Consider the following 16024-nt stretch of genomic DNA (forward strand, 5'->3'; position numbering starts at 1 on the left):
GATTCAGCCCACGCTGACACAGGCAGAGGAGGTCGAATGCGAGGCCAGGGTTTTCCCTGGAAAGCTGGAAGGAGCTGAGTCAGGCCCTGGGAGGGAGCAGGGCAAGGGCTGACTGTGACCTTCCCAACCGGCTGCACCTCGCTCGGCAAAACTCCTTGAGACAGGAGGCACTTGCAGAGAAGTGTTTATTAAAGGCACTAAAAGCACCGTGGCTACATCAGCAGCAACCCGACCGGAGAGTGTGGGGTTGGGAGAGGCATTCACAGGCCCAGGCCGGCAGTGGCAGAGCGCTCTTTGGTAGGAAGCCATGCCCTGCATCCCAGCACAGCCCCTGGGGGGGTGCTGCCACATGCCAGCCGCAGGGGAATGGTGGGCTTAGGTTAGGGGGGACATAGGCAGAGACCCCTGGCACAGAGCTGGGGTAGGCAGGAAGCCACTGCAGCAGTTTGTGGGGTGGTCAGGAGGTTGCTGCAGGCAGGAGCCCATAGGGGAGTGGGGCCAGGGCTCCAGCCCCACGCACTGAGCACACAGCAGGGAAGATGGGAGAGAGTGTGGCAGGGGGCTGGTCCTCACCCAGTCAGGGATGTGCTCAGAGCATCCCTGCCCGAGCGCTGAGCCACTAGGCAGCAGGGCCCCAGCCGAGCAAGGGAACAGCTCTGCTGTGCCAGACCCTCCCCCAGCTCCAGCCTCAGCACAACACAACCACCACACTGCATGGCTGGGGGGCAGGAGATCCATGCAGCATCCCTGTCCCAGGGCTCCTAGGGCCAGTCAGGAGACACAGGTATAAGGGGCTCTGGACCCAGCACTGCCTTGGGCTGGAGCCAGGCCAAGAGCTGCCAGGAAAGAGGAGCAAGGGGAAAGGGCAAGGGCCCAGCCTGGCTCCCTGGGGGCAGCAGGGGTGGGGTGGAGAGGAGCATGCAGGGCCAGGGGCACGCGTGGGCACAGCTGAACTCCTGCCCCTCACACATGGGAGAAAGCGTGGCTCTTGCAGAGCGGCTTGTCCTTCTTGGAGTAGAATGTCTTCCCTTCTAGGTTGGTCTGGCAGATCTGGGGAGGAGAGAGAGCACAGGAGGTCAGGTCAAGGGGGCTGAAACAGCCCCTGGCTTCCACCCATAGCCCAGAGCTCAGCACTGGTGTGGTGCAGATGGCAGGAGGCAGGGTTCTGAGCCACCAGCATAGGGCCAAGTGGGAAAGCCTTGTTGCAGCAGGGACCCCATGCTGCTGGTGCATCCGATGCACAGCATGACTGCCAGGGAGAGCCACAGCCCTGCCAGCAGCCCGGGAGGGCGGCACATGGCTCACCGCACAGACGAAGCAAGTGTCATGCCAGCTGAACCCCAGCGCCTCCAGGAACCGGTCCCCAGCATCGATCTTGAAGTCGCAGCCGCGGCACTTTGTGCCAAACATCTTCTCATAGTCTGCGAGCAGAGGCAGAGCCCAGGTCAGTGTTCCCCAGCACTGCAGCCCCTCAGTCAGGGGAGCAGGGCTGCTGCACAGCCAGGATCCCCCAGTCACAGCCTGGGGACAACTTGCTGCCAGCCCCAGGGGCATGATGACTGAGACACCCAGGAGAGATGCCTGTGCTGTGTAGGGTGGCCCCTGGGCGCACGGAGGAGGCAAACCTCATCTCCCAGGATGCAGCACTCGCCTTTGATGTACATCCTGCGTCATCACCATGGCAACACGGGAGCAATGACACTACCCCCGGGAGCATCCGGGGAGGACCGGGATGGAGGGCTCAGGGCTGTGTGAGTGGGGTCCCTGTGTTCCCTGTGGCTCAGGGAAGCCCTGCAGTGCAGGACAGCTCACCCTCACCACTGTGGGCAGCTGCTGAGCCCCGATGATGCCCCAGTGCCATGTAGGGTGACACATGGGGTCCCCAGGTCCTACCTCTCTCGCAGTAGGGCTGTCCCTCCTCCATGTAGAAGGCACGGTTGCGGATGGGAGTTTTGCAGGCAGCGCATGTGAAGCACTGCACATGCCAGGTCATCTTCAGTGCATGCATGACCTCCTGGAGAGGAGCCACCATCAGCCAGGGGCAGGACCACCCCGTGCCATGGGGAGTCCCATCCAAGGCAGAAAGGGACAAGGGATCCCATGGGATGGGATCAGGATGGGAAGGGAAGGTGCCCATAGGCGAGCAGGAAGTAAAGATGGGAGGCGTGGGGCAGACTGAAGGCTACTCACCCCTGTGATCTTCTTCTTGCACTTGGCGCAGCTGGGCGCGTAGCGCGTGTCATAGCACTTGGGGCAGAAGATGGAGCCTTTCTCCTCAAAGAAGCCGCCCTCATCCAGCACCTTCCTGCACTGGCAGCAGGTGAACTCCTCGGGATGGTAATAATGTCCCAGCGCCACCAGGTAGCGTCCCCTGCAGCAGGACAGAGCCACGTCAGCCATGCCGGGACCCAGAATGCTGCTGTGGTAGTGGTGGTGACCAGGGCTCACCTGATGACCTTGTTGCACTTGTAGCAGAGCGGTGTGCGGCCAGGCCCCTCGGGGCTCTGCTGCGCTGCCTGCACGATGGAGCTGCGGTTCTGCATGGGGGTCGGTGTGGCCGGCTGGCTGTGCTTGCTCACCACGGTGCTGGTCTTGTCCGGGGCGTAGCGCTCCGCAAACGAGGGGTCCACAGCCCAGGGAGGGCGGCTGGCAGGGCCAGGGGTGGCGGCAGGGGTCCTGGGGGCTGCACACACACAGGTCTCCAGGACAGTGCTCCTGATCCCTCAGCAGCCCACTCCCAGCATCCATAGATGGGCAAGCAGCATCCCCCAGCACCCACATCCCACTCATCCCAAGACCACAGGAAAAGATTTGCTCACCCAGTCCTGGCTCAGTCTTCATCCCTGCTCCTGGGGATGGGTCCGGCACGGAGACCTGGCTACAGAACAAGCAGTTAATCCGGCCTGCCCCACTCAACCCCACTGCCCAACAGGCCTGCGTGTGTGCAAGCACGACTCCTCCACCCCAACAAGCAGGCAGGAGCCGGCCAAGCCCATGTGCCCAGCCAGCAGCTGGTTTGGTGATGATGGGTACCAAGCCAAGCACCTTCAGCCCTGCGAAGACACAGCATGCCTGGGGTCTCTGGCACCCAATGCAGCGCTCTGGGGAGCAATGGGAGGGAGCACAGGCCTGCTGGGGTATCACACCAGCTCTGGGCCTGCTCCAGACTGACCAGGAACCCCAGGGACCAGAGACCCTGGGTTCCCACTTACATGATAGTCACCCCCAGCCCCACCAGGGTGCAGAGGGACTTGGACCTGACACGGAGTGGGGAGCACCAGGGCCCAGCTCTCGCACAGCTGGGGACAGGCAGGCTCTGCCATCCCCGCCAGCTACGCAGGGCCACACTGATCTTAGGAGGAACAAGGCCTGTGCTGCCCCCCTCCAGGCTGCCACCATGGGGCTGGGGAGCAGGCAGGGCAAGGCAGGGCCGGACAGGCACAACCCAGCCAAGCGAGAGGACAGGGACAAAGGCAAAGCCAGGGTCTCTGTGCCTCTCCAGGGCAAAGACAAGGAGACAGCTCCAAAGCCAGAAGCATTCATCTGCAGCAGAGCAAACCAGACACAGGTGGGACCCAGTGGTCACAGCGCCAGGGCAGGAGGTATCTCCGAGAGGGGGAGGGAGAACAGGGGCACTGTGCATCACCCCTGCCCAGCTGCATGGGGCAAAGAACAGCACCCGGCACCCCTTAACACAGCCCCAGCTCCCTTCTCTGTCCTCACATAGGGAGGAGCAGGTGAAACTCACCCAGCTCTGCCCAACCACCCCACAGCCCCACACCATGCTCACAGGATGTTACACCCCATGTAAAGGTGCTGCCCAAACATCACAACCACCCCAGTGAGGTTTCAACAGTGCCACAAGCCGCATTAGACCCGCTGTGTCTGGGGCATCATGGCACAGTTTGGCATCCCCAACTTGGTGCCAGCAGCGCCCAGCAGGTCCTGTCTGGGACATGCAGCCCCACAGCTCCTGCAGCCGCCCTGCACACTCCCCTTACCTGGGTTTTTTAACAAACACATCCTCATGATCCTCCACTGGGCGCAGCAGGAGAGAGAGGAGGAGAGAGAGTCAGTCTGTGGCCACCAAGGACCAGGCACAGCAGGAAGGAAAAGGAAAGGCAGGAAAACCACCCTCTCCTCCTGCTGCCCTCCTGCCCCAACAACACAGCCCTGCCTGGGCATGGGGCAGAGCACAGCCCCAGCCCAGCAGCAGCACCACGAGCACACACAGAGCCCTGGGCAGCCCACACAGGGCCACAACCAAAGCCCCAGTGCCACATCACCCCACAGCCTCTGCCAGGCACTCTCTGTCCCAGCAAAGGCCAGCACCCCCAGGCAGCCCAGCACCGCTGGGCCCTGAGGGAACTTACATCCATCAGTGCCCGTGAGCCGGGCCAGTTTGCGGAAGGAGCGGGACTGGGAGGTCCCGGTGCGGGGCTGCCAGTCCTCAGCATCCTCCATCAGCCGCAGCTTCCCAGGGTCACACACGGGGCTCCTGGGGGGGTCCAGCGGCTCTGGGGGCTGCCTGCGAGTGACAGAGGCAGGCGCTCAGCCGGCACCATGCACAGCTCCTGCCCAGCACTGCAGCACAGGGCAGTGATCCCAAAAGTGCCTTTACAGACACCAAGCCCTTTGCCAGACCTTGGCACTTACCACCACATCTCCCCCGTGCCCCAGCCAGCCCCATGGGTTTCCCTGCGGCATTAAAAACAACGGCGGTACAACAGTCAGTGGTTGACACACGGCTCAGTGCATCCCTCCCATATGCACCCCCAGCCCCACAGAGGCACAAGCCCCACAGATGCCGTCAGCACTCACTCATGACCAGCCCTGTAGCCCCCTGCAGCTCCACACAGGAAACTGTGCCTCAGGCATGTGTCTAGCACCTCCCAACATCCCCAGCAAGGTGTTGCCAGTGCCACCAGCTGCCCCTACCCATTATGCCCAGGAACACCGTGGTGCAGCTCAGCCTCCCCAGCTCAGTGCCAGCAGTGCCCAAGGGTCCTGCCCAGCACAGGGAGCACACACTCTAAGGACATCCCTACTGGAGAAGCCAGACTGGCAGGCAGGTGCCTGGGCAGGACCCTCCCGCAGGGAAGGTCGGATCAGTGGCTGAGTGCTGGAGGGGCCCATCGAGCCACCGTGTGGTGAGTGCAGGGCGGGCTCTGCAGCTATATCAAGAGCTCAGCTTTGGGAGAGTGAAAGGACAGAGACAGAATGTGAGGATGGAGCAGGAGGAGAGGAGAGGAGAGAAGAAACAACAGGGCAAAGAGTTTCCGCAGTCACTGCAAGCAGTGAGTAGCTTACAGGAGTGAACGGCTCCTGCTGCTGCCCTGGTGCACACTCCCCTTACCTGGGCTCTTTAACAAGCTCATCCTCATGATCCTCCACTGAGCACAGCAGGAAACAAAGTCAGTCTGCGGCCACTGAGGACCAGGCACAGCAGGAAGGAAAAGGAAAGGCAGGAAAACCACCCTCTCCTCCCACCGCCCTCCTGCCCCAACACCCAGCCCTGCCCGGGCACGGGGCAGAGCACAGCCCCAGCCCAACCACTGTGAGCCAGCCCTGGGCAATTTCCACCCAGCTCAGAGGGGCAACGCATGGCCTAAGCCAACACACCGGTGCCAGACCTCACAACAGCCTGGATCAGGCTCCAGCTGCCCCAGCAAATCCCAGCACCCCCCAGGCAGCCAGCACCAGGTCCTGTGTGAACTCACTGCTGTCAGCACCCGTCAGCTGGGCCAGTCTGCGGAAGGAGCGGGACTGGGAGGTCCCGGTGCGGGGCTGCCAGCTCTCAGTGTTCTCTACCTGCCGTACCTTCCCAGGGTCACACACGGGGCTCTTGGGGGGCTCCAGCAGCTGCGGGGGCTGCCTGCGAGTGACAGAGGCAGGCGCTGAGCCAGCACCATGCATGGACCCTGCTTGGGCACAGGCAGGGATGCTGAAATAGCCCTCGCAGATGCCAGCCCCCCCTGCCACACCCTGGCACTTACCGCTGGTGCCCTGTGCCCCAGCCAGACCCATGGGCATCCCTGTGGCATCAGAAAAACGGTGGCACTATAGTCAGGACTTGACCTACAGCTCAGTGCATCCCACCCTATGCACCTGCAGCCCCACAAAGGTGCCATCAGCACTCACTCATGACCAGCTTTGCAGCCACCTGCAGCCCTACAGGACACTGTGCCTAGACATGTGCCTAGCACCTCCCAACGCCCCCAGCAAGGTGTTGCCAGTGCCACCAGCTGCCCCTACCCATTACATCCTCTTTGGTGCAGCTCAGCCTCTCCAGCTCAGTGCCAGCAGTGCCCAAGGGCCATGCCCAGGACACCCAGCACAGGGAAAGTCCGGATGTGGACAGCCTGGCAGGACCCTCCCAAGGTGATGGTCAGAGCAATGAGTGAATGCTGGCAATGCCTGTCACGTGGCTCTGCCAACAGTGCAGTTCTGGGAGTGGAGAGAACAGAGGAGGATGAAAGAGAAAAACAGCAACAGGGCAAAGAGGTTCCCCAGAGTCACTGCAAGCAGTGAGTGCAAACCAGCCGGGTGGGCTCAGCCCCAAGTGGGCACCATTGTGGCTCCTGCTGCTGCACTGACACATGCTCCCCTTACCTGCGCTCTTTAACAAGCTCATCCTCACGATCCTCCACTGGGCACAGCAGGAGAAAAAGGAGGAGACAGAGTCAGCCTGTGGCCACCGAGGACCAAGTACAGCAGGAATGAAAAGGAAAGGCAGGAAAACTAACACCTCCTCCCACCACCATCCTGCCCCAACACCCAGCCTTGCCCAGGCACAGGGCAGAGGACGGTCCCAGCCCAGTGGCACCATCAGAGGCCCTCGCACAGCCCCAGGCAGCTCCCATCGACTCAGGAGCCACATGGGGACACATCCAACACACCGGTGCCACGATGCAGCCTCTGCCGGGCTCCAGCTGCCCCAGCAAAGCCCAGCACCCCCAGGCAGCCATTGCCAGGTCCTGTGTGAACTCACTGCTGTCAGTGCCTGTCAGCTGGGCCAGTTTGCGGAAGGAGCGGGACTGGGAGGTCCCAGTGCGGGGCTGCCAGCTCTCAGAATCCTCTACAAGCCGCAGCTTCCCAGGGTCACACACAGGGATGCTGGGGGGCTCCAGCAGCTGCGGGGGCTGCCTGCGAGTGACAGAGGCAGGTGCTGAGCCGGCACCATCCATGGACCCTGCTTGGGCACATGGCAGTGATCCCAAAACTGCCCTCACACACACTAACACCCACTCCAGACCCTCACCACCAGCACACGTCACAGCCCCCTTTTGCCCCAGCCAGACTCAGGCATCCCTGTGGCATCAGAAAACCGGCGGCACAGCACTGGGTGACTGACCCATGGCTCAGTGCATCCCTCCCATACACACCCCCAGCAGCACTCATTCCTGACCAGACTCCTGGCCACCCCCAGCTCCACAGGAACGCTGGTGACGCTCACCCCCATCTACCCATCTGTCTCACAACCCCACAGGATATTGTGCCCCGGGTCCAGGTACTTCACAGCACCTCCTAACCCCCCCAGTGAAGTGTTGCCAGTGCCACCAGCCTCCTCCAGGTTTGATTTGCTCAAGAAGCAACGGTGCAGCTCAGCCTCCCCAGCTCAGTGCCAGCAGTGCCCAAGGGTCCTGCCTGGCACACCGTGCTTGAGGACAGCCAGCCCTGCAGGTGGGTGCGTAGGCAGGACTCTGCCGAGGTGACAGTCAGATCGGTGGCTGAGCACTGAGGGTGCCCATCGCGTGGCGAGTGCAGGGCAGGCTCTGCAGCTCCATCAAGAGCTCAGCTTAGGAAGAGCTAGAGAACAGAGATGGAACGTGAGGATGGAGCCAGAGGACAGGAGAGAAGAAACAACAGGGCAAAGAGGTTCCCCAGAGTCACTGCAAGCAGTGAGTGCAAACCAGCCGGGTGGGCTCAGCCCTGAGTGGCACCATCAAGGCTCCTGCTGCTACCCTGGTGCACACTCCCCTTACCTGGGCTCTTTAACAAGCACATCCTCATGGTCCTCCACTGAGCACAGCAGGAGAGAAAGGAGGAGAGAGTCAGTCTATGGCCACTGAGGACCAGCCACAGGAGGAAGGAAAAGAAAAGGCAGGAAAACCACCCTCTCCTCCTGCTGCCCTCCTGCACCAGCACACAGCCGTGCCCGGGCATGGGGCACAGCATGGCCCCAGCCCAGTGGCACCACCACGAGCCCACACAGAGCCCTGGGCAACTCCCAGCGGCTCTGAGAGGCCACACGGGGCCTAAGCCAACGCTCAGTGCCATAATACACCAGGTCATCAATCTGGCTGCAGTGGCCCTGGCAAAGCCAAGCACCCCCAGGCTGCCAGTGCCAGTCCCTGAGGGAACTTACATCCATCAGTGCCCGTGAGCCGGGCCAGTTTGAGGAAGGAGCGGGACTGGGAGGTCCCAGAGCGGGGCTGCCAGCTCTCAGCATCCTCTATCAGCTGCAACTTCATGGGGTCATATACAGGGGTGCTGGGGGGCTCCAGGGGCTGCCTGCGAGTGAAAGTGGTCTGTCAAATCAGACAGATCCCCACGGCATAACCTCCCTGGGGCTGCCCCACACCTTCCCCAGGCCAGAACTGCAGCACATTAGTACCCGAGATACCACACATTGCCTGCTCCCCACACCCCCTACTCCTCCTCCATGTCAGGAGGGACCATTAAGAACTGACCACCATTCCTGGCATTGTAAGACTGGTCCCACGGGACAGCAGTGGAAAGCACAGGGCAAGAATAAGCCAAGGTAAATAAATCACTGGCAGGGCAGCTGCATGAGAGCTCAATGAACACGTATGGTGTCCATGGCAGTGATGCCTGCTTGGCCCTGGGTGTGGTACCCAGCACAGCTGACAGCCCTTGCCCAACTAAGACATGTCTTGGGGAGGAGGAAAGGGACCATGCATGAGAACACTCCAGGGCCCCAGCAGACAGGCAGCGCTTGCCCTTCAGGCTAGGGGCAGCATGCTGCCAGGAGGGACACACGCCATGGACAGAGCAGCACACACTGCCTGTCCCTGGGCTGGCAATAGCAGGGAAGAGGCATGCAGGGAGGATAGAAAGAGCAGGCAAAAGGCTTACTGACTTGTCAAGGCTCAGCACCTGTAGGGGAGAGGGAAAAAGAAAGGGAGGAGAGAAAGAAAGAAAAAGGAAAGAGAAATTAGACCCGCAGCACCCGAGAAGTTCCCAGAGCTCACCTATGGCCTGCACCAGTTCCCCTACCCCAAGAATCATGCCCAGCTTGCCCAGGGCTGGGAGCACACTGGGGCACAGGGGCAGACACCAGCAGACCAGACCATGCCTCCCTCAGCCCCCCAAAACACACCTGGGTGCCCAGGACAGCCAGGGCTGCATACCCCCATTGCCCTGTCTCAGGGCACCACAGCAGCTCCTGGCAGGAGGGACCGGGACAGGCAGCTGCCAGACACACGGGTGGGCAGCCTGGAAAGCCAGGAGCTTCTTCCCTGCAAGCAGGGTGAAGACAGCGCTGCATGGGGTGCGAGGGCTTCACTGTGCCCAGCCCGTCCTGGCAGCCATGGGACCAGCAGGACATCCCGGGGCAGGCACTGGCTGGTGCTTCCGTGCTGCCACAGATGCCAGTGAATGTCCTGCTGCAACCACCATACCATGCCCTGCAGGACTCCCCACAGGCCTGACACGTCCCTGAGCGAGGGACCAGCACGTGCATGGCTGTGCATGACAGTCCTGTTGTGCCTCCTCAGCACCAGCCACCGGGGGCCCACAGCATGGGCACTGTTACCCGCTACCACCCTGGGGCCTGGCATGCAAGGCGCAGCAGGGCCGGGCAACGGGGTCCCTCCGATCCTTGGGGAGCAGGACAGACAGCAACGTACCCATTGTGCTGGGGGGTGCAGGCGGGCGCCAGGGGCGCGTACGTCACGGGTTTCGTCACCAGCCCGGGCCGTGGGTTCGGAGGCGAGCCTGCCCCGAAGGGCCGGGCTGTTTTGTTGAGGGCGGTGCTGGGAGCGAAGTTATATTTCAGGGGTTCAGAGCAGGGGAGTGAGTCCTGAGCGAGACAAAACACACAGACACGGGCTCACACGTCAAGCAGCATGCAAGGGGCCAGGCAGCGCAGCAGGCAGGGAAGCCGGACAGCATGTGCACCACAGGGCACCAGGCTCTGCCAGGCTGGCACCTCACTCTGCAGGTCACAAGCCTGAGGGTTGTTGGAGAATTAGTAAGTGCCCAGACACTCGCTGCTGCACGCAGCAGGGCAGAGCATGCACACACCGATCCAAACTGCCCCGCAGCACGAAGCTGAATGCATGCAGGTGGCTTCCATCCAGGAGTCACCGGCCCCAGCCCTGCTCCCCGTGCCAGGGCACTGCCCAGCGCTGGCAAATACAGGGCCCCGAGGCCATGAGCAACTGCCTGGCCTCCTCACCTCTGTTGGCCTTTGCCCGCACCCAGCACTGGCAGGGGCACAGGCGGGCAGCAGCCATGACCTGGGTGCCCGCTGGACAGACCCTGCTCCCTCTGATCCCCTGCAGTACAGCAGTCAGGGCCGCTCCTCCAGCAGGGAGTTCTCCAGCCCTTCAAACACACCCAAGTCCCCCCAAAAGCCTGCAGGCCCCAGGAGCAAAGTCCATTTGTCCATCTACACTCCGAGCCAATTCCCCTCCCCTGAAACCAGGCTGAGGTACCTCTGCAGCACCAGGAGCGACACGTACCTTCTGTGGCTTCCCCATGTGGTTCTGAGCTCTGCAAGAGAGAAGACAGGGAGGCAGGTACTGAAACCAGACCAGCCAGCACCAGGACACTGCTACCCCAAGAAGGCAGCCCCCACCCAAGGGGAGCCATGGACTGCTGACATTGTCCCATGGCTCACAGGAGAGGGCTGGCGGCCAGGCCAAGCCTCATCCAGCCAAGTAGAGCCCCTGGACTCATCCAGGGGCTGCCAGGCTCCGAGCAAGGAGCAGTGATGCCGGGAGATGGCACTGGGGGCACTGGGCAGAGCGGTTTGCTCCATCCACACAAGGACCCACAAATCCCACCTGCTCAGTGTGAGGCTGAGCCTGTCCCCACAGGCGCGGATCCTGTTCTGGGCCTCGATGTGTGTCATGGAGCTGGTGCTCTCCCCGTCGATGTACAGCACCCAGTCGCCCACTCCCACACCAGCCTGCGCCGCCTTCCCGCCCGGTGTCAGCTGAAAGACAGACAGAATCAGGGAGAGCCAGCACGGCTGATGTGGGAGCACAGGGACAGCCCTGTCCTCCTGACAGCAGGGATCTGCTGGGTCCCAGCTAAGGACACCCATACAAGCCTGATGAGGGGGAAGTAGGGACCCACACATCACCCCCGTTTCCCAGCCCACTGGCCCCTCCACTGAGCGCACAGCTGGGGCCATGACAGCACCCCGGGGCCCAGTCCCCATGACACCGAACGGCAGAGGCGGTGCTGGCTCAGCCTCGGTGCTGCCTCAGCCCCAGCAGGAGGCCCGGCCACCCCTCAGAGCCATCCGGGCGGTGGGAAGCGAGCGCAGTGAGTCAGGACCCGCCGGACAGCCCACGCCTGGCTGCAAACCACAGGCACGTCCAGCTCATCGCCCGGGGCGAGCGCTGGGACAGGGGAGGCAGCCCCCAGGCGCACGTCCCATTCCCTCCTGGTGCAGACGTTACCTCATTCCCACAGTGGGAGCACTCCCCAGGGCAGGGAGACACCAACCCCGACCCACACAGCTCCCTGAGGCCTCACCCCGCTGGGGCACCTGTGAGCACAGCCATGGGTTCCCCTGCACCGGGGATGTGCCTTGTCCCCAGCACGGTTCTGTGGCCCGGCGCTGCGTCAGCCCCGTGCGGGGAAGCAGAGGCTGCCCTCCCCTCCCGCCGGGGATGCACAGCGGAAGGTGAGCAGGGCCCCGAGCACCGCACACAGCTCGCAGGCACTGACAGACAGACGTGGGTAGGCTGCAGCCATTCCTGCTCCTCCAGCACAGAAGAACTTGAGGCGCTTGGACCCAGACCAAGTATTTCCTCAAGTCCTGTTCAACATGAACATAAAAGGAGCGAGCCAGATTCCCAGCGTTGTCAGAGGGCTGAGAAAACCCTGCGACGAGCCCCAGCCCCTCCTTGCCCATGCACGGGGCCCTGCTTGTCCCAGAGCTGTGCTCTCCTCCCCCACGTCAGCACAGGTCTTCCACGAGAGCCCAAACCCCACAACCAGGCTGGATGCGGCCTGGCACTACCTGCATCCCACTGCCACCCCATAGGACACAGGTACCTCCTCCTGTGTCCCTGTACCACCCAGCACCCGCTCCTCCTGCCCAGCACCACAGGGTGCCCTGGGCATGAAGTGGCGCCGGCCGGCTCTCGGCCGCACCGCTGCAAGCCCCGTCTTGCTGCCCTGGAGGGCTGGGGAAGGCATGAGGTGACTGCATATGTTTGGAAGCAGGAGTAGGATCTGGGAGAGGTTTTCACAGGGCTACACGGGAAGGGGAGAGCTCAAAGGCTGCGTCACACACCGCACCCAGCCTGCCACGCTGCCCTTCCCGCGCCAGGAAACCCCTTCGGCAGGTGCCAGCTCAGGCAGGAGCCATGGCAGTGCCAGCCCTCCTGCTTCCAGGGCTTCCTTCCTCCCCCTCCACCCAGCCAGCCCTTTGTTCCCCAGTGCCTCCATCACTACATCCAGAAAGGTGTCCCTGGCTTGGGCACCCAGACAGGGCCTCACACAGCACTGAGGGGAGTGAGGCACCTGCACTGCGGCCAAGGAAGCATCCCCCAGCACTGTCCTGCTAGCAGCACCAAGGGTCTCTCCTCCACACAGCATCCAAGCCCCCAGACACCAGCCCTTACCCTGGCTCCACTACAAGCAGCTCAGGACCTTGCAGGCTCTTGCAGCTTGTCTAGCCAAGGTGTCAGGACCCCAGCAGAGCCCCTTACCATGCAAGAAATACGCAGAGGACCAGGGTGGCACCTCCTTTATGTGACCACCGAGCTGAAGAAGCCTCGCAGCTCACCCAGCAGTGTCATGGTGATGGACACAGCCAAGAGCCAAAGCACTCACCAGTGCTGCTTTCCCCATGTGCTCCCCTGCCCCACAGAGCAGGGCCTCACTGCAGCTCTCAAAGCCAGGGCAGGACGCTTCCTTCCAGCTTGCTCCAGCAGCCCTAGGCCTGCCAGTGCAGCCAGCTCCCTGCTCAAGGGAAGCAGTGGCCAAGGACAGCAGTGTGCTCTGGGCAGGAGCTTTAGGGCTGGGGATGCCTCTGGGGTGCAGGGCCACCCCTTCCCATAAGACAGGGCCGACGTCCCTACATACAGCACAGCTAAAGCTGGCCACATCCCTTGGGAACATCCTCACTGCTCCTGCATGCCCTGCCCAGGACAGCAGCAGTGTCCAAGCCCCGAGGGCAGCGCTGGACTGCTTGAACAGCGGGGATGTTGCTTCACGAGGCCCCTGCCCTGGGAGGCTCCTCCATCCAACCAGACCCTTTGTTAAACTCTGGCTCGCAGCCAAGGGAAACATTTTTTAGCGCATAAACCCGCTGAAGCCGTCTCTGTGCTCAGCATTGATTCGCAGGCCCCGGGGCAGCGGCACTGGCAGCTCCAGCCTCGCACAGAGCACTCAGGGTCTGTGTGGGATGCTGCAGAGACCCGTGCTCTTTGGGACAGACACACGGTGCCAGGCTCCTGCCAGGGGCAGGCCCCACGCAGCGCTTGGTGCCACCAGCAACGTGGTCCTTGCAAAAGCAGCATCATGCCAGCAGCCCCAGCGTCAGCGGCACGGGCGATGCAGTCACATTCCAATGCTTATAAGGCAATTGTGTGACCAGAGCCCCGGCCAGCACCCACCCTGGGGACCAGGCTGCTCAGGGACAAGGACACACACACAGCCAGGAGCCAGACATGGCTTGGGTGAGCATCACAGCGGGAGCAGCTCACACCAGGTACCTCAGCCACAACAGGCAGCACAGCGGCTCTTGCTCACGCTGCAGAAATTGGCTGGCTCTGTAAAGGGAGCCATATCTCTGTGCAGGCACCAGCACAGGCTTCCTCCCTTCCCTGTCCATTTCAGGGGCCAGCTCAGGTGTGGAGCTGGGAAGCACACAACAGGGGGGCAGAAGGGCACAGGCTGGGTCCTGGAACTCAGAGCCCAGCAATGGAGTGCAGACCAGAACGTTGGCCCCACAGCTCAGAGACGTGAGAGCAGCTCCCCTCCCCCTGCAGTGGGCAAGCTCAGGAAGGGGCCTCCCCGGCCCCCCCAAGCAGCTGAATGACTCTGCAGAGGCCGGGCAGCATTTCACATCTCTGCCCGGAACACCCCCGAGCTGGACTGCAGCTGATAAGGCACCAAGGAGGCTACATGGAGCCAAGCAGGGCAGGATGCAGCATTCCCAGGGCCCCAACTCATATACATCCCCCACATATCTCTGCCTCAGCCACCTGGATGCAGTCACCATGGCTTCCCACCCCCTGAGGCAGGAGGAAGGGTGGGTATCACTGGTCTTGGCTTCTCTTACCCTGGAGATGGAGAGCGGCATGCTGAAATCTTTTCCTCCCTGCAGCCTGAAGCCCCAGGGCGCTGGCCCGTTCAGCATCACCTTGTAGGACTCCATGTCACCCATCTCTGCAAGGGAAGAGGGTGTGATCCTGGCATTAGGATACACAGGAAAAATGCAAGGAGAGCAGGCAAGGAGGGGGGCCGGTGCCTTACACAACAGGACAGGAGACTGGTCATGTTTCCACCCTGACCATCCTACACTGTGGTTAGAGACGCACCCCAAATCTATCAGCATCTCCTCCAGCAGTGCCAGAGCCAAGACTAATGCTGACTAGTGCAAAGAGTGAGGCATAGCCCCGCTGCCGCTCACAGCGGAGGACCCGCTGGCTTTGCCCTCCCTCGCCCAAACCTGGCACTTGTTATCCCTTGCAGCATCCCAGAAACTCACGCTGCTGAAAGCCAAGACCGTTTCAGACCACGGAGAAGTGGGAGCGGGTAGGGAAGGATGGGAACCAGAAGCGTTCTTGCCGGGTGGAAGATCAGCGGCAGCACAGGAGCTGCGGGACACCACCCGAGGCGCCTGGCAGAGCACCGCTCCGGCAGCTGGCCCAGCACATGGTACCTGGGAGCGAGCCCATCTCTGCGCTCAGAGCCGGGGCTCGGCGGGAGGGAATCCCGGCGCTGCGCTGCCTGCCAGGGCCACACTGACAGCTGTCAGCCGGCCGGGGCCCGGGCAGCCGCGGCCATCGGACACCCCTCACCTGAACGGGCCCCCCGGCACCCTCCTCCTGCCGCTGCCAGCCGGGGTCAGAGGGGCCCACGCCCTCCCTGCCCCTCGCACCGGACGGCCGGGCGGCGGCGGGCGCCGCAGGGCTGGGGGCCAGCGTGCCCCGCTCTGCCGGCCCGGTGCGGGCTATATAAGGCGTGTAAGACGACACCAGCCCGCTCCCCGCTCGGGAGGGCCGGAGGAAGCTGCGTGTCAGGCATTCCCAGCGCCGAAGCGCCGGGACCGGGCAGGCAGCCCCTATCTCCCCTCGGGGCTGGGCCAGGGTCCCCAGCAGCCCCGCGATGGGCATCTCTCCAGCTCCGGAGGAACGGCCGGGCCGGGCAGCCAGCCCTGCCCCCGAGCCCCGCTCCACAGCCCGCCCCACGGGGAACCCCTCCCCATCCCGGCCCACAGAGCCCCCTTCCCGAGGTCGGGGCCCCCGACCCTGCCCCACATGGGCCCGACCCCAACCAAGCCCCTGCTCCCAGACCCAGGCCTCAGCCCCGCACCCCCCATGACCCCACTCCCCCGGCAGAGCACGCGGACCCCAGCCCTCACTCACCCGCGGCCGGGCGGGCCCCCGGTGGGGCGGGGGGCGCCACAGCGGGGAGCGGAGCAATCCGGCTGCCGCGGGACTCGAACTCGGGCACCGCCCCGCTGCCCGGCCCTGCGCTATATAGCGGCGAGGGGGAGGCGGAGCCGGCCGGCGGCTTGGCCAATCACCACGCGCGCCTGCCTGCAGCGAAGAGCACAGCGGCGCCCCCTAGCGGGGAGCTGCTGGCT

General features: G+C 63.1%; 1 protein-coding gene across 7 annotated transcripts; it reads right to left on the minus strand.

The window, feature by feature from the left end:
• Positions 1-679: 679 nt before the first annotated feature.
• On the minus strand, positions 680-15942 carry PDLIM7 (PDZ and LIM domain 7). 7 transcript variants are annotated; one of them, XM_057412036.1, is made up of 21 exons: positions 15804-15942; positions 14495-14601; positions 11034-11185; positions 10710-10740; positions 9104-9120; positions 8369-8514; positions 7986-8022; positions 6992-7146; positions 6613-6649; positions 5997-6035; positions 5721-5875; positions 5357-5393; positions 4657-4698; positions 4374-4528; positions 4002-4038; positions 2820-2878; positions 2449-2683; positions 2191-2371; positions 1894-2014; positions 1306-1421; positions 680-1050 (listed from the first exon to the last, which is right to left on the minus strand). In XM_057412036.1, the coding sequence occupies exons 2-21, from the start codon at positions 14597-14599 to the stop codon at positions 964-966; spliced, it is 1944 nt and encodes a 647-aa protein (XP_057268019.1). In that variant the 5' UTR covers positions 14600-14601; positions 15804-15942; the 3' UTR covers positions 680-963. The 7 variants fall into 7 exon arrangements, with proteins under 7 accessions (XP_057268019.1, XP_057268020.1, XP_057268021.1 ...); XM_057412037.1 differs by lacking the exon at positions 5997-6035; XM_057412038.1 differs by lacking the exons at positions 6613-6649; positions 6992-7146.
• Positions 15943-16024: the final 82 nt, after the last annotated feature.

This window comes from Pezoporus wallicus, unplaced genomic scaffold (assembly GCF_028554395.1).
Source record: "Pezoporus wallicus isolate ANWC-B61680 ecotype Strahan unplaced genomic scaffold, APGP_CSIRO_Pwel_v1 contig_6354, whole genome shotgun sequence".
NCBI classification, from domain to species: domain Eukaryota; kingdom Metazoa; phylum Chordata; class Aves; order Psittaciformes; family Psittacidae; genus Pezoporus; species Pezoporus wallicus.